A 20457-nucleotide genomic window follows, 5' to 3' on the forward strand; every position below is an offset into this window, starting at 1 on the left:
AAAGAAAAGACATTAGGCCCAACAGTGACCAACTGGACCAGAAACAGGAATCACATTTGTTTAAACGAGACTTGTTACATATAAAAGTTGTTAATTTCATGCTTCATAACATAATTGCATATTGTTGAAGGAATCACATTTGGCTAAACGATTTGAAATTTGGTTTCATTTGTAAAGTCCAAGGCAATCATATTGGTGTAAAGCGGCAGGTTCGTACTGCTTTCTCCCTTGCCCATTACCCACGGTTGCAGGAAGAGAGGTGCGGTTCAGATAATGAACTCTTGATCGCCTTCAACCATTTCGTGGATATCACGATGAATTAGAGCTTTTGAATTTCTAAATTGTGGGGGCAGTTAGAAGAATAATGGCTAGTGTGAGTACAGTCTCATATATCATCACTAGGATAGTATACATAATGTCTCTGCCCACTTTCTGATGGAGGTAGATTGGCTGTACTGTTCTTAGCTCATTCTTTTTTGATCTGCACATGCAAGTGTTAGGGATAACATTTGTTGGGCTCCTGTTGGCTTTAGACTCTGTTCATATGCATCTGATTCAGATGGGAAATGATCAAAATGGGAAGGAAGAAGCCAATGAGCTGTGATTTGTGGGGCTTGTGCTGGCTGTTGGTGCTGATACTCATGTTGCAGATGTGAATGAACAGAGCAACTTTGGAGTTGATAATTCAGGTTTGTGATCTCATCTTTGCTAATCTAATTATAGAATGCCAATTGTCCAACTTTATTACATTTTTTAGAATGCTGTTGAAGTATGCAGTAGCATAGACGTGCGTGTACAGGACACATGTATTGTCTTGCTGTAACTAGGAAGAGTGGATGGCAGTTTTAACTAAGTTGTAGAAGGCTGTAAAATAGCTGTGGAAATGTGCAGAAGCTGAGTAAATTTGTGTAACTAATCAAGCACTAATCAAACACGCTGTAAACTACTAGACATCAGACGCCTGATGATGAACTGGTGCAAACCGTGCTGAATGGTCGAAACCACCACCCTTGCTGGCCAAATATGCACCCAAGAACAAGAAGGTACAGTACAATATTTGAGGATTATTCAAAAAGTGTCCTGTCTGATTTTCAACTTTTTCATTTTCATTTTTTGTAAAGATTAATTTTTTTTTTTACTGACCATAGATTAATCTTTTTTGTACACCTGGGAGAAGTATAATCTGCTTCGCCCTTCCTCCTCTCTTGGGGTCCAATCTTCTTCGGGACGTGGGTGATCTTAAGGTTACATCTGTAAGTCAATTCGTGTCAATTGGAGTGTATCGCCTGCTTCCATTTGTATTCCAAAAGACTAACACTCACAGGAATAGATGTATATACTTTTTTTACTAGACCTTTCTAACTGGAAGTTTGTCCACACATGTGCTTAATGGCTGTTGAGGTGTACTTCCCCTGCGGCTTCAAGTTTGGCGTAGGGAGTTGCAGAGGCGATCTTCCGATGGCACCAGTGTAGGAAATTCAGACGGATCTCTCTCTCTCTCTCGCTATAGGTGCAGTTCACGTATCTTAGATATACTTGTTCTACTACTAGACCTTTGTAACTGGAAGTTCGTCCATACATATGCTTAATGGCTGTTCAGGTGTACTTCCCCTGCTGCTTCAATGTTCGGAGAGAGGAGCTTTGTCGCTTAATCGGATTCGGCTCATGCTGTCACGTTCAAATCAGCCAAAAACAATTGGAGACCAAAGCTCACCAGTCAATGCCAATGGCGGCCAGCATCATGGACAGAGACAAAGCTCGGCTCCCCACACTGTTGCTGCTCAACAAGATGGGCAGCCATCGTCATCACAGTCTCAACACTCATCAGTCTTGATGTTTCAGCTGCCTCAGGGGCCCTCTGTTCATATATGTCCGGACCGTTGGTATCTACAGGAACAGCCAGCATAGCCCTCACAAATCACAACTCGTTGGCTTCTTGCTTGCCATTTTGATCGTTCCTCATCTGAATCCGATAAATATGAACAGGGTCGGGATCCAGCAGAAACTCAAAGAATGTTACCCTTAACACCTCCATGGTGAGATCAAACAAGCAAGAGCCAAGAACAGTACAGACTATCTGCCTCCATCAGAAAGTGAGCAGAGACATTGTGTAGACTATTCTACTGATGATAGTATGTAACTGTACTTGCGTTAGTTTTTTTCTAACTGTTGCTGCAATTTAGAATCACAGAATCTCTAATTCATGATGATATGCATGCAAAAAAGTTAAAGGTGGTAAAGAGGTCATTACCTGAATTGTGTTTTCCTGCCGCCATTGGTAATGGGGAAGAAAGAAAACACCAGCCACCACCGATAACATTATGTCTTGGACTTTCATAAATGAAACCATGAGTTTATTATGGACGTTTTCGTTGTTTATTTTATTTGAAAGTATACATATATAGTGATGCTTATATACGGACAAGATCCGATTATATTATGAAGCCGATTATAGTTATGAAATTAAATTTGGGATCTGATGATTTCATTTATAACTATGTAACTTTTCTAGTTTCTGGTCCAGTTGATCTCTACTGGGACTAATGCATTTCCTTTCATGGTGGATAATGATTGTTCCTAGATACGGATGATTAAGTATTAGTATCTCGTACTGACTATGACTTAGATGACAATCACGGCACCCACAAATATTAATGAGGTGTAAGACCTCTGGATTAGAAATCTGCACGCTGATAGTCATTGCAAATTTTTCAAATGGATCTTATTTTTTCTAATTTTATATAAGGTCTCGGTTCCCAATTGAAATAACATGCTTTGGTCATTTTATATAAGGAATGTTTTGATAAAAAAAATGAACAAGGACACTTCACCATTGATATATTCTTTTATAAGAGCAAGTTGGCATATGAAAGATTGAAAAGTGGAAGAATTCTTTTTCAGGCTTCATAATGCCTTGCAAATCAAGTCCCATTTCTGCATGATCACCACCATGACATCTTTTCATTTCCATTACTTCCATCTCTTCTTCAACTTTTTTTTATTCTCTTGGACTAGTTCTTGATTTTGCAATTTGATGCATGGTCCTGAAATGATAATAAATTGACGAATACCAACATCTCTTAATGCTACACAGAGAGAGAGAGAGAGAGAGAGAGAAAGAGAGAGAGAGAGAGAGAGAGAGAGATTTTATATATATATATATATATAATATGTATCATGGGAATCTCTTTCTGATGAGTTTCACCCAGTAGGGCTTCAGCGGTTTAGGAAAGCTACACAGATGCTTCACAGGCAAGAACACGACTTAAAAATAGTGTATAGCAATAAAGAACTCATGAATAGAAAATTATTATCATTCCAAGACCATCTATTTGCAAAGTCAAGAACTCCAAGAGAATCAACAAAGTTGAAGATGAGAGAAAAGAAACAGAATGGGTCACGGTGGAGACGCAGAGAAGGACCTTGATTTGCGAGGCATTACGAATCCCCTGAAAGAATTACTCTTTTTAATGCCACACTTGCTCTTCAGAAACGAAATACATTGATGATGAATCGTGTACAATTTTATAGTCGAACTCTCTCTCTCATATCCTTTCCTTGAAAGAAAGAAATTAAGAACCATCAGGACCCTTTATTTCAATTGGGTGCTGACCATGAAAGAAATGAAAGTAGGCCCAAAGGTGATCAATTGGACCAGAAACAGGGATCACATTTGGCTAAACGAGACTTCTTGCATAGAAAAGTTACATAGTTATAGACGAAATCAGATCCTGGTTTGGCCTACAAATTTAATTTCGTAACCATGACCGACTTCATAATCTTATTGCATATTGTTGAATGTTTAGATCGATTTGAACAGATATATCAGCATCACCATGTATAATTTCTAATAAAATAACGTAAACAATAATAACGTCTTTTATATAATTTTAGTTTCATTTGTAAAAGTCCAAGACTCAATCATATTGATGTAAAGCAGCGTGGATTCTTCCTTGCCCATTACCAACGGTTGCAGGAAGAGAGGCGCGGTTCAGGTAATGAACTCCTGACCACCTTCAACTATTTCATGGTTTTCACCATGAATTAGAGCTTCTGAAATTCTAAATTGTGGAAACAGTTGGAAGAATAATGGCTAATGTGAGTACAGTCACATATTATCATGCAGTAGAAGAGTCAACATAACGTCTGTGCTCACTTTTTGATGGAGGCAAATAGTCTATACTGTTCCTGGCACTTGCTTGTTTGATCTCTGCATGCAAGTGTTAAGGATAACACTCGTTGGGTTCTGCTGGATCCCAATGCTGTTCATATGCATCAGATTCAGATGAAGAAAGATCAAAATGGGAAGGAAGAAGCCAACAAGTTGTCATTTGGGAGGCCTGTGCTGGCTGTTGGTGTTAATACATGTGTTACGGAAATGAATGAAGAGAGCAGTTTGGGGCTTGGACATCAATGATGGGAGTTGATAATTCAGGTTTGTGTTCTCATCTTTGATAATCTAATTATGAGACTGCCAATTTCTACCTTTATTATAATTGTTAGAATGCTGTTGAAGTATGCAGTAGTATAGATGTGCATGTGCAGGACAGAGGTATGGCCTTGCAGTAAATCGGAAGATACGCAGTTGTAACTTGACCGTATAGCAGTTTAATTAAGTTGTGGAAGGCTAAAAATTAGCTGTGAAAGTGTGTAGAATTTGAGTATTACAATCTGTATAACGGATCATATAAATTATTCATCTCTAAATGAAAAAGATAGATCGTTATTTTTCATCAGAGCACAACTGTCATCTCTGTTTCCTGCGTTCTCTGATAGCTTGGTTTTCTGTATCTGAGTCTTTCTGCAAATGCCAATGAGTTTTTTTTTTTTTTCCTTTTCTACTTTTATTCTATAGCAGAAGCTGTTCTTATTGCAGTGTGAAGCACCATGAGTGCCTGTCTAGCTAGATAAAATCAAGCACCAAGTCGCATGCCTAATGATGAACTGGTCTACACGGTGCTTAATGGCAGTTTGATGACAGGTCGATGCTGAACGGATTATCAACAGACTAGAAAAGCTACGTCACTAGATTAACAACAGTGACTTCACTTGGTAACTTCATTGACTCAAGACTCTTGACCATTTGTTACCATAAAAACAGCCGCATCGAATCCTAAAACGACATTGTATGAACGTTCTTGTAAAAAACTGATGGAATCCTGATCGAAATTAAATGACGCAAATGACTAGAATGAAAGTTTATAGCTCTCCAAGCAAGGAGTTGCAGCAGCGATCTTCCAATGGCACCCGTGTAGGAAATTGAGACTCTCTCTCTTTCTCTCTCTCTCTCTACACACACACACACACACACATATATATATATATATATGAAAAGGTGCAGTTCACGTATCTTAGATCTACTTCTTCTACTAGACCTTTCTAACTGGAAATTCGTCCATACATGTGCTTAAAGGCTGTTCAGGCTACTTCATTGTCGGAGAGGGGAGCTTTGTGCCTCATCGGATTCGGCTCATACAGTTATTCTCTGATCTGCCAAGTACATTTGGAGACCAACGGTCACCAGTCAATGCCAAAGGCTCCCAGCCAACTGGACAGAGACACAGGTCGGCTCCATAAACTGTTCTTTCTCAACAAGATGGGCAGCCATCATCATCACAGACTTAACACTCGGCAGCTTCCATGGTTCAGCTGCCTCAGGTGCCCTCTATTCATACAAATATGGACAGTCCGTATCAGCACGAACAAGCAGCACAACCCCCACAAATCACAACTTGTTGGCTTCTTCCTTTTCATTTTGATAGTTCCCCATCTGAATCTGATGCATTGGAACAGCGTCCGAATCCAGCTGAAGCTCAACAAATGTTATCCTTATCACCTTCATGTACAGGTTAAGCAAGCAAGAGCTAAGAACAGTCCAGCCAATCTGCCTCCATCAAAAAGTCAACACAGACATAATGTAGACTATTCTACTGATGATATTATGTAACTGTACTTGCATTAGTTTTTTCTAACTGTTGTTGCAATTTAGAATTACAGAAGCTCTAATTCATGATGATATCCATGTGAAAAGTTTAAGGTCGTTCAAGAGTTCATTACATGAATGGCTTTTTCCTGCTGCCATTGGTAATGGGCAAGAGGGAAAGCACCTGCGGCTTTACACCAGTAACGTTACGTCTTGGACTTTCATAAATGAAACCATCAGTTTATTATGGACGTTTCTATTTTTATTAGAAATTATGCATAGTGATGCTGCCAAGATCCCATTATATTATGAAGCCGATTATAGTTAATTATAAAATTAAATTTGATACCTGATTATTTCATTTTTAACCATGTCATTTTTCTAGTTTCTGGTCCAGTTGATCCCTAATGGACCTAATCTATTTTCTTTCTTGATGGATTCAGTTGTTCCTGGATATGAATTATTGAGTATTAATGTGTCTTATTGAGTTGGATTTAGAGGAGAATCACGACACCCACAAATATTAATGCGGTGCAAGTGGTTTGGATTACGATCCTAGAACTTAATTTTTCAAATCGATCTCATTTTTTCTTAATTTTAGATACCTCAACCCAATATCAACATCTCTCAATGCCAAGAGATTGGGAGAGATGTTGAATCGATAAACGCAAAATTCATGTCTAATAATTAAAAAAGAACAAGAGGCGATCGCCCTTAAAGAAGAGAGGGGAAGAGAAAGTCCTACTATATATATATATATATATATATATATATATAAACTCATGAATAGAAGAGTATTATCATTCCTAACTGCAAAGACAAGAACTCCAAGAGAATAAAAAAAGTTGAAAATGACAGAAATTTTTTTATAAGTCAATTTAAACTTTTAAAATTTATATGACAATCAATTCTTTTTTTGGGAGGGGAGTGGCTCCACCCTTGGGTTGAGTGTTGTTTATCCAAAATCAGAAAAATATGGAAAAAGTTCCTAAACTATCAGCGTGCAAATCTCTCGTCTACATAAATCCAAATCCATACATCTTGCATGCATTAATATCTGCGGGTGTCCAGCGATTTTTCTCTCGATTAAACAAAAGACATTAGGCTCAACAGTGACCAACTGGACCAGAAACAGGAATCACATTTGTTTAAACGAGACTTGTTACATATAAAAGTTGTTAATTTCATGCTTCATAACATAATTGCATATTGTTGAAGGAATCACATTTGGCTAAACGATTTGAAATTTTGGTTTCATTTGTAAAGTCCAAGGCAATCATATTGGTGTAAAGCCGTAGGTACGTACTGCTTTCTCCCTTGCCCATTACCAACGGTTGCAGGAAGAGAGGCGCAGTTCAGGTAATGAACTCTTGATCGCCTTCAACTATTTGGTGGATATCACGATGAATTAGAGCTTTTGAATTTCTAAATTGTGGGGGCAGTTAGAAGAATAATGGCTAGTGTGAGTACAGTCTCATATATCATTACTAGAATAGTATGGCATAATGTCTGTGCTCACTTTCTGATGGAGGTAGATTGGCTGTACAGTTCTTGGCTCTCTCTTTTTTGATCTGCACATGCAAGTGTTAAGGCTAACATTTGTGGGGCGGCTGCTGGCTTTAGACTCTGTTCATATGCATCAGATTGAGATGGGAAACGATCAAAATGGGAAGGAAGAAGCCAACGAACTGTGATCCGTGAGGCTTGTGTTGGCTGTTGGTGCTGACATTCATGTTGTAGATGTGAATGAACAGAGGAATTTGGGGCTTGCACATCAACTTGGGAGTTGATAATTCAGGTTTGTGGTCTCATCTTTGCTAATCTAATTATGGAATGCCAATTGTCCAACTTTATTACAATTTTTAGAATGCAGTTGAAGTATGCAGCAGTATAGACGTGCGAGTGCAGGATACATGTATTGTCTTGCTGTAACTAGGAACTAGGAAGATACGCAGTTGTAACTTGAGTGGATAACAGTTTAACTAAGTTGTGGAAGGCTGTAAAGTAGCTGTGGAAGTGTGCAGAAGCTGAGTGGATGGATCGTCATTTTTCATCTGCGCACGACTGAGTTCTCTCTGTTTCCTGTGGCCTCTGAGAGTTTGGTTTTCTGTATGCGAGTCATTCTGCAAATGCCAATGATTTTCTTTTTTCTCCTTCATACTTTTATTCTACAGCAGAAGTTGTTCATATTGCATTGTGAATCACCATGAGTGCCTATCTAGCTAGATAAAATCAAGCACTAATCAAACACGTTGTAAACTACTGGACATCAGACGCCTAATGATGAACTAGGTACTGAATGGCGATTCAATGAGAGGTCGAAACCACCACCCTTGCGGGCGAATGAATTGTGTGCACAGGGTGTACACACAGCAGATATTTGATGATTATTCAAAAAGAAATATCCTTTTTGATTTTTAACTTTCCCATTATCCCTTTTTATCCTTGACAACAGATTAATTTTTTTGTACTGAAAAAAGATTAATCTCTTTTGTACACTTGGGAGATTGATAACCACCTTCGCCCTTCCTCCTCACTTGGGAGATTAATCTTACGGTTACGTTTGTCAATTGGAGCGTAGCGCCTGCCACTATTTCTACTCCAAATGACTAACACTCGCAGAAGCAAAGGCCTTAGTCATCCTGTTCTTCTTTCTTTCAAGAAACGGTTTTGAAAAGAGAGTCCAATCTTAAGTATCAAGCGTTACGCTCTTCACCATCAACATATTCATTTCTGAAGGGCAAGTTGGCATTCGAGAGATTGAAGAGACTGGGCGAATTCTTTTGGAAGATTCATAATGCCTCACAAGCCAAGGTCCTTCTCTGCACCACCACCATGACCATCTTTTTTCTTTCTATTTCTTTTTCTCGTCTTCAACTTTGACTATCCTCTTGGAGTTCTCGACTCTGCAATTTGCTTTACATTATTTTAGTTGTTTTTTTTCGCCTGGTGAACCGTTATACCCGATGTGATTGTAGTTGGTTTTCTTAAAACTTGAAACTCTTCATTTCTCTTTTCCCTTTCCTTTTCCAGCTATCTTTATTGTAGTTCTGATTCAGACTGTAGGTTGATTGTGGAGCATTAGGAAGCTTGGGTTTAAATGAATTTGCGGTGAATAAGAATTTGAAGTTTTAATCTATTTGATATGAATTTCTGCTGTTCGCTTCTTTTTCTATTCATTTCTACAAGTAGTTTATATTTACGAGAGAAATATAGAAGCTCCTCTGCTGCAGCAGCGTTTCTTTTGATCTGATTAAGCTCATATCGGTTGGATTTCTTTTCTTTGATGAACAATATCTCCTTGGTAAGACTTTTCACGTTTGGCACCTCTCTTTCTTTTTGGAGAAGCAGTTTTATATTTATGATTTTTTTTTATGAGTTTCCTTTTTTGATACATTTCTCTGTGCAATTCTTTGCGCAGGTTCATGGTTACTTTGTCTGTCTTGCTCACTTCATGGAAATGTCATTATCTGCTCATAAGAAAAGATGAAAGAGTAAACTCTTGCAAGGAGCACCACTTCTTGGCTGCATTCTTTCCTTTTACCTAGTGATTTTTCAATTGATGCTGGTTTGGCTTTCGTTAAATTAGAAACATTTTAAATTGGTTAGATTTGTAGACAGTCGACCGAACTAGCAATTACTCAAACTCTTGAACAGGATGTCCTACATGATCATCATCCTTTCTTTGTGCCCATTTATATATAAATCGCCCACTTCTGAAAATTTTGATGCAAAATTCTTGAACAGGATGCTCTACCAGATCATCTTCCCTTGTTTTGTGCCCATTTATATAATATAAACCGCCTCCTTCTGAAATTTTTAATCCCTACTCTCAACGCCTCCATTCCTCCATAGAAGCTATGACTTGAACTCCGCTTCTTGAATGCAGGAACCCCAAGAAGAAAAAGAACAAGACGGCTGCTCAGACGCAAAATACATCACATGGTTCGGTTGGAGAGACTTCACTACGGCTTGGTGATTGGTGGTCATACTGCCTTTTGAAGATACAATACAAGTTGAAACCTCTTCTACTAACAATTGTCTGATAGGGTCTCAAGCCGCTGGACCAGTACCTCCTGTTGAAGGTGATTGTATGCGCGAGTTGACTGCAGAAGAAGTTTGTGAAATCGCTGATATGCTTGAGGTCCAAGTTGTCTCATCACGTATTCTTGAGAAATTCCAAGCGGCAGATTCTCGAAGGAGTGATGATCCTTTACCTGAAAGTAAGCATAGACGTTTCATACAGCCAGCATTATGCTGAAAATCTGTTGATTCTAGTTGCACTAGTTGCACTAGTTGCTCGCTTTTATCTACAGCCGAATCTTGTCCAAACTTGAGAATTCTTCAAAATTCATGCTAATGTCTATGGAATTGTAGTATAACTTCAGTCTTTTATGTAACCCCAAATGGTGCTCTTAATTTGTAATTTGTATAACTGCAATGTTCTTAGCGACACACTCGTTTATCCTTCCACAATGACTAATCACATTTTCCCAGGGTTGCAACCAGTGGTGAGTTCATTACGTGAAAAAGCAGTCGCCTACTTGTCACAAATTCTCCACATGTTGGAAGATGATGATGGTGAGTCTTCAGAAAGCTCAGAGAAATTGGCTCCTGATCCAATGCAGCAAAGAGATCAGACTACCCCAAAAGAAGAAGATCCACCACACCCTGGACAAGTTCCTCTTCGTTTTCACATATATGCTTCTGCTCTGCTCCCTCAGCCATGGGTGGCGCAGGGTTGGCGTTACGTTCCTGTTCTACAACATGGAGCACTACCGGTCCACCTCCAGCAGGGGGGAACCAGTCCGTTCCTGTTCAAGAAAAGGGACGAAAAATGTAATACGAGACGGAAAGTCTGTAACAACGGGTTACTCTTTTATTGTTTGTACACATTGCCATGAAGCCATTACAGGTGACACAGTAATATCCGCTCATAAGGAAACGGGAAGCAAATGGAACAAATCTGAAGGAAGTTTCTCAAGTCCCAAAAGTGGCTTTTTGATTGAAACGCTTGCACAGGTGACAACAATTGTTTGAACGTAATCTGCCAAACTGTTATATGGAAAATCACAATCGATGAGAATAACACCACGGACCCTAGGGATTGAATCGATTGCAGTGTGCGTTTCTGAGAACAGACTGTCGAAGAGAAACGTATCGTAACTGCATCACTTTCCTTACTTCCTGCAACATAGAATGCACATGTCACTTAGCCGCTTCCTTTCTAGTCCACGTTAGGGAACGAGTCCCTCTTCATACAAGCAGAGAACCCATTCTAGTTGATTCTGTAATATATGATTACTCCATTATTATATACATTACCAACCAGCAGTTAGTCTTAATCTGCTCGCATTAACATGAAGACAACGCCCCTAAGATGATAAAACGAGAGAACAACTCACCCCAATTTGACCAATCATTCTTTTTGAGCATCTGATTGGCATGCAAAATCTTGAGAAGGCTGACCTTTAGTTCCAAAAAGATCCTTCCATGCAATGGTCCCAAACGGGATTCGCGGTTTCGCACTCCTTTCAGGTCGGGTTGCAACATTTTGAGAAGCCTGATGCTGCGGCGTGTTTGCACTCGGTTCAGATGGGGATGGAACATCTTGAGAAGCCAGATCCTGAGTTTGTGGGTCTGCACTCGGTTCAAGTTGGGATGCAACATCATGAGAAACCTGATCATGAGTTTGTGGTTCTGCACTCGGTTTGGATAGGGAATATTCAACATCTTGAGAAGCCTGACTCTGAGCTTGCGGGTTTGCATTCAGTTCAGAAGTGGATGCGACATCTTGAGAAGTCTGATACTGCATTTGTGATTTTGCACTCGGTTCAGATCCGGATGCAACATCTTCAGAAACCAGCTGATACTGAGTTTGAGATAGACCTGCGCATGCAAGTGTTGAGGACGGCGTCTGTTGGGTTTCTGCAACTTGCTGTTGATGTTGTTCATTTGCATCTTGAGGAAAATGGGAGGGAGGAAGCGAAAGAGTTGTAATGGAATCACTCAATGCCAGTCTTTCCAATGGCATTGTTGGGGGATCTGTTGGCTGATGCTGCTGCTTGTTAAGGGCAGCATATTGGGATTCAAGGAAATCTCTCCATGCAGCTGCTTCCCTGGGGGTATGCTGCTGTTCATAAGCGTAGGATTCTGGTTGGGATCCAATAACTCGGGGAGGATGTTCACGAGCGCTAATGGAATCCATAGATGCAGGTCTTCCACGTTGCTTTGGTTGGGCTCCTAGCTGCTGATGCTGCTGTACTGTTTCATAGCATTCAGATAAGGATGTAGCATTTTGAGATGTATTATACTGACTCTGCGTTTCGGCTCTCGGTTTAGATCGGAATGCAACATCTTGAGAAGCCAAGGAGTTCAAATGGGAATGCAACATCTGCGTTTCGGTTCTCTGTTGTTGATGCTCTCCACATAGAATGCAGGATTCAAATGGGGATGTAACCAAAGGAGGAGAAAGAAGACAAGGACTTCTGATTTGTAGGGCCAGTTCTGGCTTTTGGTGCCGTGAATATTCATCGAATCCAAATTGAGAGGCAACCCTTTGAGAAGGCTCATAATGAGCTTGACGAAGATTTTGCCATGAAAGGCTTCGACCGCATGGCATTCTTGGGGCTTGTTCATACTGATACTGACGAAGCAGACGTGCATGAACAAGTGGCATCTGAGGCCGTTGAACCATGCTGGCTGCTGAGTATTGGGACTGTGGCGATTCATCATGTTGAGCAGAAATAGTGTCCAGAGCAAGATTTCTCCAACAAAGGGGAGCCAAGCTGTGTCCCTGTCCAGGAGGCTCAGCGCATTGAGGTTGAAGTGTATCAAGCAGATGTGACCGTTCCAGCATGGACAGAATCTGAAACAATGTTTGAGTTACCCTCTGCGCAACCTGAAGCAGCAGAGGCGGTGCGCCTGAATAATTGGCATTAGACATGTGTGGGTAAAATTTCAGTTAGGAACAACGTCTACAAAAAGAAGTATTAAACAATACATGAATGGCAGTCACATGAATAACAAAAAAGCTATTTTATAGAAATGATCGACTTCCAGAGTTCTGTTTAACCATCGCTGAGAGAGAGAGAGAGAGAACGATGCGAGAGACAGATAGAGAGAACGATGCGAGAGACAGATAGAGAGTGAGCGAGAGAGAGGGAGATTAGAATGTTCTACAAAAGCCTAATGGTTACTCACCTTCAGGTACTTGGAAATAGTTGTGGCTCCGATCTACAGGACCAAAAAAGGAGGTGCCTGGGAGAACTGGGATTCGAATCTGGTACGTACAGTAGCCGCTAGGTCGAGTCTTCTTAGAATATCAGCTGCCAATCTTTCAATTTCAAACATTTCTCGAGTTACTTCAGCAAAAGCTTCTGCTTGAGTGGATCATGAACTTATGATCAGAGGATGATAAATATAATTGACAGGGAGATACACAGTTTTCTAAAAGGATGCAATATTCATTAATTACCATGTTCATGTGTCCATTTCCTTGAATTATCTGACATATCTTGGTCGTCAGCACAACTGTCCTGTCCTGTCTTCTTAAAAATTTCTATACGCAAGAAAATATTGATGAATGCAGAGTTATGATCGGAGGAATTACATTCAATTATCAAACGATCAAAAGCCAAATTATAGTGACGAGAAAAGCAGAATTTTATAATTAATTAGAAGTACATGCATAAACTAGGCCAAGAACCAAGGGAGTTGGTTGCGTGTATATGATTCTTGCATTGTTAATTAGATGCGCTCTTCAATTCTTTCTTCTTCTTCAAAGCTATCACATTTTTGAATGACAAGAAGTGAGTTACATGACCATTATTCAAGAACTGTACTGTTGAGAATAACTGATTATCAACTAAAAGTTCACCGAACAAAATAACTTCACCAAGAGAAGAAAACTTAATCACACCACAAGAATAAGCCGCCATATAAGGAACAGCGTCTCATTGTTTCTTGGCAACAGGAAAAGCTGTTCTATTCGTAAGAAAACAATGTAGTGAAGAAAATGAAAGGAAAAATCTCACTCCAAGAATGATCCATAATAGTTTCTCAGCGACAATACCATTCATATGGACAAATAATTCATATACACCTGACGACATTTTCAGTTCCCTAATCAGCTAAGACTCTGAAATAGAACAACCAACAGCAACAAGACATCAGAAAAGAAAAGCAGAAAAAGATCAAGAAGCGCAGAAGCAACTAAAATTCGCAGGCGGCCGAAAGGTAGGTTAGCTAGTAACATTCATTTCAGAAATTATTCAATACCGCACGAGAAGAAGAAAATTTAGAACACCAAGAAGACGAAGTAGAGAAAATAAAGAGACACGGATATAATGGTGCAATTCGAGACGTTGGAACTTAACTCCCTTCAATGGTTTCTCCCTGATCGTTGCTTCGCGCCTTGCACTTCTCTGCGTCTTGGACCCTTTCTTAGTCTTTTTCTTTCTCTCTCAGTGCTTGGTTCCAACCATTGTTAGCCATGGCATTTTCCTGAAATGTAATCAACCAACTACTCCTCTCTCTCCCTCTTACGGTTAGGGGTGGCAAATGGCGATATAATTCTGGACGAGTCGAATCGAGTCGGCTGCATACCGATTCGATTCAGAGCTCATTCCAGTCTAGACAAAAATCGGGCGGTTTTTGCATGAATCGCCGAGTTCTGCCGGGGCTAATTCCTCCGTTCCGCTTTAGACTTCAGCCTCTCTCGCTTTATCATTCTTCATTTTCTCGACTTTTTGCAAACCCGCAAGCTCAGACTTCTCAAGATGTCGCATCCATGTCTGAACTGAATGCAAACCCGCAAGCTCAGAGTCAGGCTTCTCAAGATGTTGAATATTCCCTATCCAAACTGAGTGCAGAACCACAAACTCATGATCAGGTTTCTCATGATGTTGCATCCCAACTTGAACCGAGTGCAGACCCACAAACTCAGGATCTGGCTTCTCAAGATGTTCCATCCCCATCTGAACCGAGTGCAAACACGCCGCAGCATCAGGCTTCTCAAAATGTTGCAACCCGACCTGAAAGGAGTGCGAAACCGCGAATCCCGTTTGGGACTATTGCATGGAAGGATCTTTTTGGAACTAAAGGTCAGCCTTCTCAAGATTTTGCATGCCAATCAGATGCTCAAAAAGAATGATTGGTCAAATTGGGGTGAGTTGTTCTCTCGTTTTATCATCTTAGGGGCGTTGTCTTCATGTTAATGCGAGCAGATTAAGACTAACTGCTGGTTGGTAATGTATATAATAATGGAGTAATCATATATTAAAGAATCAACTAGAATGGGTTCTCTGCTTGTTATGAAGATGGACTCGTTCCCTAACTTGGACTAGAAAGGAAGCGGCTAAGTGACATGTGCATTCTATGTTGCAGGAAGTAAGGAAAGTGATGCAGTTACGATACGTTTCTCTTCGACAGTCTGTTCTCAGAAACGCACACTGCAATCGATTCAATCCCTAGGGTCCGTGGTGTTATTCTCGTCGATTGTGATTTTCCATATAACAGTTTGGCAGATTGTGTTCAAACAATTGTTATCACCTGTGCAAGCGTTTCAATCAAAAAGCCACTTTTGGGACTTGAGAAACTTCCTTCAGATTTGTTCCATTTGCTTCCCGTTTCCTTATGAGCGGATATTACTGTGTCACCTGTAATGGGTTCATGGCATTGTGTACAAACAATAAAAGAGTAACCCGTTGTTACAGACTTTCTGTCTCCTATTACATTTTGCTTCCTTCTTTTCTTTGAAGAGAATCAACTCTGTAACCGAATCTGCTCCCCATATATATGAACACCCAATACCTGATTCATCAACTAAGGGAAAAAGAGAAGGAGGAAGAAGAACGAAAACTAGCAGGTTCATCTCGACCATGTCCTTGGTCACACTTGTCTTCGAAGGAACAGATCTTTCCACTTTAATATTTTAACTAAATCGGAGTCTTTGGCGGGAGAGAGCTTTCCTCTTTAAGATCTGAATCAAATGGTTCAACTCTATCGGCACGAAGGTTAGAGAGCAATCCTTAACAGTTGGGATTCCGTTGTGATAAGGAATGATGAGAAAGCTCATCCCCTCGAGTTCTTCATACTTATCCCAACCACCCAATCGTCTGGTAAAAAACAAAGGCAATTAAATATGAGTTTTTAGTGCGTGTAAGCGGATGAGTCATGAACTGCCCAACAACCCAATCGTCGTAAAAAAACACACACACACACTTTATAACAGTTTCATAAAAAAAAAAAGTTTATAACTGTTTCATGAATTTATCATTATAGCAAATGATATTTCAACTACGGAACTACCCATAAAAGATATATGAGATTAAAAGGTCAAATTTACAAAAACACTGTTCAACTTTTTCATGCAGGGTAACAAACACACTCTCCCGAGTCCAGACTTGCTTCAAGTGACGTTGCTAAGCGGAAGAAATTCAAGTCTAATCGTGTTTTTCGTATATACCAACAGAACTTAGAGCCGTATTTAAAGCCTCAAGGCAACTTACTCTCCGTGGAAGCCAATGAAATCTTCCTCTAAGATCTCCAAATCTGTCGTTGTAATCCTAAACGAACCACTTGCAACTGCACGATCATCATCATCATCTTCATCCTCTGTTTTTTTTAATATAAAATTCAAAAGGCGGTTAGGGTGTACATTATAAATAAGAGGAGCCTCCCTCCATTGTTCTCCATTCGTCGTAGAGCCGCAGGGAATGGAGTTCCCTGTGAAAGGTTGCTTCGGCCATTGATGCCGAACAAATCGAGGGCCTTCCCTATTACACCTTTCTCAATCTTCTTCTCTTCTTTCGTCATCTGGCTTGATTCTGATCAATGCTCAGCTTTCTCTTTGTGATTTCATCGTTCTGTTCGCGTTCATTGTAGATGGCATTCTTATGATGTGTCCTGATCTTTTTCCGATGCTCTCTCTTCGTCACTGTATTTTGGTTTCAATCTTATCCATGCATCGGGAAAAAGAAGTTTCTCCCACTTCTTGGGAGTCTTGTTCTTGTTGTTTCTTAAAGGCTTGTGATGATAAACATTTTCTTGACTAATTACCTTTTCTTAGTGGTAACTTAAAGTACGTATGCATGAATCATTAATTTCTACAAGCCGGTCGACCGAGCGAGGTGATCGTGAAGCTTCTGTTGGCTGTTTTAATCGGCATTGTAAAGTGATTTGTTGTGTTTTCTTTTTCTCTAAGCAAGGAGTAGCAACGCCGATCTTCCGACGGCACCGGTGTAGGGAATTCAGTCGCATCTAGATATAGCTCTGATATAGTTTTGGATTTGTGTATAGTTCAAATACAAATTATCGATGCCTTATTATAGCTTTTCTTTCTTGAGATCTTGAGTTATTTCTCGACTTTGGTAGGAATAAAACACTTATAGAATTGTATAGTTTAAAAAATTAAAACCCACGGAAATCAAACTGTCCAAATATTTATAAAATCCAATAATATGAATGTATATGCTAAGCCCTTGAAAATAATAAAAAAGGTTCAGAGCTTATCATTTCGGATGCGGCCTACAAACAATCACCTCCCGACAGTATCATTTAGAAGGCGATCTTTTTTTGTAAAAGCGTTTGTCATTTTATGTGGCGTTTATGTGTGGCAGCTATGGATATATGAAAACATTGTGTCCGAACCACAGAAATCTTTGTGCATTTTTTTCTTTTTTCTTTTTATTTTCTTGATGCTTCATGAGAGTATAAGAGTGGGGTTCGCTTGGAATTACAACGAAAGAAGAAAGATTTGGAGATCTTTGAAGGAAAACATCAATCTCGGTTTTTCAAAAAGAAAATAAATAAAAAATAATAATTTACAAAATGTGCGTTATAAAGACATGCATCCTCCGCAGTAGGAGACAGAGAAAGAGAGAGATAAGAAAGCGTCCAACACGCAGAGGAATGCAATATGGGACGCAAACGATCAAGGAAAAACCACTCGGAGGAGGTAAGTACCAAAGTCTTGAACTGCACCATCATCGCCCTTTCTCTTTATTTTCTCTACTTCTTGCGCTTCTTGGTGTCTTTCTTACTGTCCTACTTCTTGCACCAACGTCTTGAACTGCACCATCAATCTTTAATCTCCATCGAATCTTTCCTCTTTTGGGTGCCGTGGTGGCTGATTTCTGAAATGAATCTTAATAATTAACCTGCATATATTAGTTTTTTCTTCGGTTTTTGGCCTTGTTCTTTTTCTTTGCTAATGTCTTGTGGCTGTTCATTATTCTATTTCAAATTCTTGGTTGATTTGGAACCTTTTGAACCGGTTCTTGCGTGTAGAAATTTCAAGAGGACAGGACGGCCTGGTCTGCTGACGATCAAAACATGTCAGGTAATTCAAGGAAATCAGCTCGCGTAGTACAAGATGCTCATTGAATGAATATTGTATCGTTTCAGAAATTAAACTGTTCACCTTTCCTGTCAATTATACTTATCATCCTCTAACCGTAGGTCCAGAATCCAATCAAGCAGACGTCTTAGATGAACCGACTCGAGAAATGGTTGAGCTTCAAAGTTTGGCAGCTGATATTTCAAGGGGACTCAACCAAGCGCTTTTTATATGTTTCACACTCGCCCGCCATTCCTCTCAGGAGTATGGTCCTGGTCGCCGCCGCAATTCTCTGCGAGTACCTGAAAGTAATTCAAGCAACTATTAGGCTTTATATATATATATATATATATGTGTATATATATATAATTGCAGTTCACGTATTGTACCTTTACTTCTTTTACTAGTCCATTCTAACTGAAAATTCGTCCATACATGGGATTAATGGCTGTTCAGATGCACTTCCCTTGCTGCTTCAAGTTTGGCAGAGGGCAGGTTTGTTGCTTAATCGGATTCGGCTCATACTGCCACACTCTTATCTGGCAGATACACAGCCTCCTGGTCAGAGACACAGCTCGGACCCCAACACTGTTCCTGCTCAACAAGATGGGCAGCCATCATCATCACGGACTCAACACTCTGCAGCTTCCATGGTTCAGCTGCCTCAGGTGCCCTCTGTCCGTATAGATCTGAACAGTCCGTATCAGCACGAACAGCCAGCACAACCCCCACAAATCAGAACTCGTTGGCTTCTTCCTCTACATTTTGATGATTTCCCATCTGAATCTGATGCATTAGAACAGCGTCCGAATCAAGCAGAAGCTCAACAAACGCTATCCTTATCAACTGCATGTACACGTCAAACAAGGAAGAGCGAAAAACAGTCCAGCCAATCTGCCTCCATCAAAAAGTGAACACAGACATAATGTACACTATTCTACTGATGATAGTATGTAACTGTACTTGCATTAGTTTTTTCTAACTGTTGTTGCAATTTAGAATTACAGAAGCTCTAATTCATGAAGATATCCATTTGAAAAGTCTAAGGTCGTTCATGGGTTCATTACCTGAATTGCTTTTTCCTGCTGCCATTGGTAATGGGCAAGATAGAAAGCACCTGCGGCTTTACACCAGTAACGTTATGTCTTGGACTTTCATAAATGAAACCATCAGTTTATTATGGACGTTTCAATTTTTATTTGAAATTATACATAGTGACTCTGCCAAGATCCCATTATATTATGAAGCCGATTATAGTTAATTATAAAATTAAATTTGATACTTGATTATTTCATTTGTAACCATGTAATTTTTCTAGTTTCTGGTCCAGTCGATCTCTATTGGGCCTAATCTATATTCTTTCATGATGGATTCAGTTGTTCCTGGATATGGATTATTGAGTAATAATAAGGAGAATCACAAGACCCACAAACATTAATGCGGTGCAAGACGTTTGGATTACGATCCTTGAACTTAATTTTTCAAATCGATCTCATTTTTTCTTAATTTTAGATACCTCAACCCAATATCAACATCTCTCAATGCCAAGAGATTGGGAGAGATGTTGAATCGATCAATGCAGAATTCATGTCTAATAATTAAAAAAGAACAAGATGCAATCGTCCTTAAAGAAGAGAGGAGAAGAGAAAGTCCTAATATATATATATATATATATATAGCAGTTCATGAAAGCTTGCAGAGGTGCTCCACAGGCAAAAACGCCAACTAAAAATAATGTAAAGCAAATAAGAACTCATGCATAGAAGAGTATTATCATTCCTAGTTGCAAAGACAAGAACTCCAAGAGAATAAAAAAAGTTGAAAATGAGAGATTTTTTATGTCAATTTAAATTTTTTAAATTTATATTAAAATTTTTAAATTTATGTCAATTAATTTTATTTTTTTTTGGACGGGAGGCCAGGGCCTCTGCTGGCTCCACCCTTGGGTTGAGTGTCGTTTATACAAAATCTGGAAAAAATGAAAAAAGTTGCAAAAACTTTCAGCGTGCAAATCTCTCGTCTACATGAATCCAAATCCATACATCTTGTATGCATTAATATCTGCGGGTGTCCAGCGATTTTTCTCTCGATTAAACAAAAGATATTAGGCCCAACAGTGACCAACTGGACCAGAAACAGGAATCACATTTGTTTAAACGATACTTGTTACATATAAAAGCTGTTAATTTCATGC

General features: G+C 39.5%; 1 protein-coding gene across 2 annotated transcripts; it reads left to right on the plus strand.

Moving 5' to 3' along the window:
- The first annotated feature begins 16637 nt into the window (after positions 1-16637).
- On the plus strand, positions 16638-19339 carry LOC116266087 (uncharacterized). 2 transcript variants are annotated; one of them, XM_031647177.2, is made up of 4 exons: positions 16638-17882; positions 18215-18266; positions 18386-18571; positions 18720-19339. In XM_031647177.2, the coding sequence occupies exons 1-4, from the start codon at positions 17844-17846 to the stop codon at positions 19175-19177; spliced, it is 735 nt and encodes a 244-aa protein (XP_031503037.1). In that variant the 5' UTR covers positions 16638-17843; the 3' UTR covers positions 19178-19339. The 2 variants fall into 2 exon arrangements, with proteins under 2 accessions (XP_031503037.1, XP_031503038.1); XM_031647178.2 differs by having other exon boundaries at positions 18810-19339.
- Positions 19340-20457: the final 1118 nt, after the last annotated feature.

This window comes from Nymphaea colorata, chromosome 12, assembly GCF_008831285.2.
Source record: "Nymphaea colorata isolate Beijing-Zhang1983 chromosome 12, ASM883128v2, whole genome shotgun sequence".
Lineage (NCBI taxonomy): Eukaryota > Viridiplantae > Streptophyta > Magnoliopsida > Nymphaeales > Nymphaeaceae > Nymphaea > Nymphaea colorata.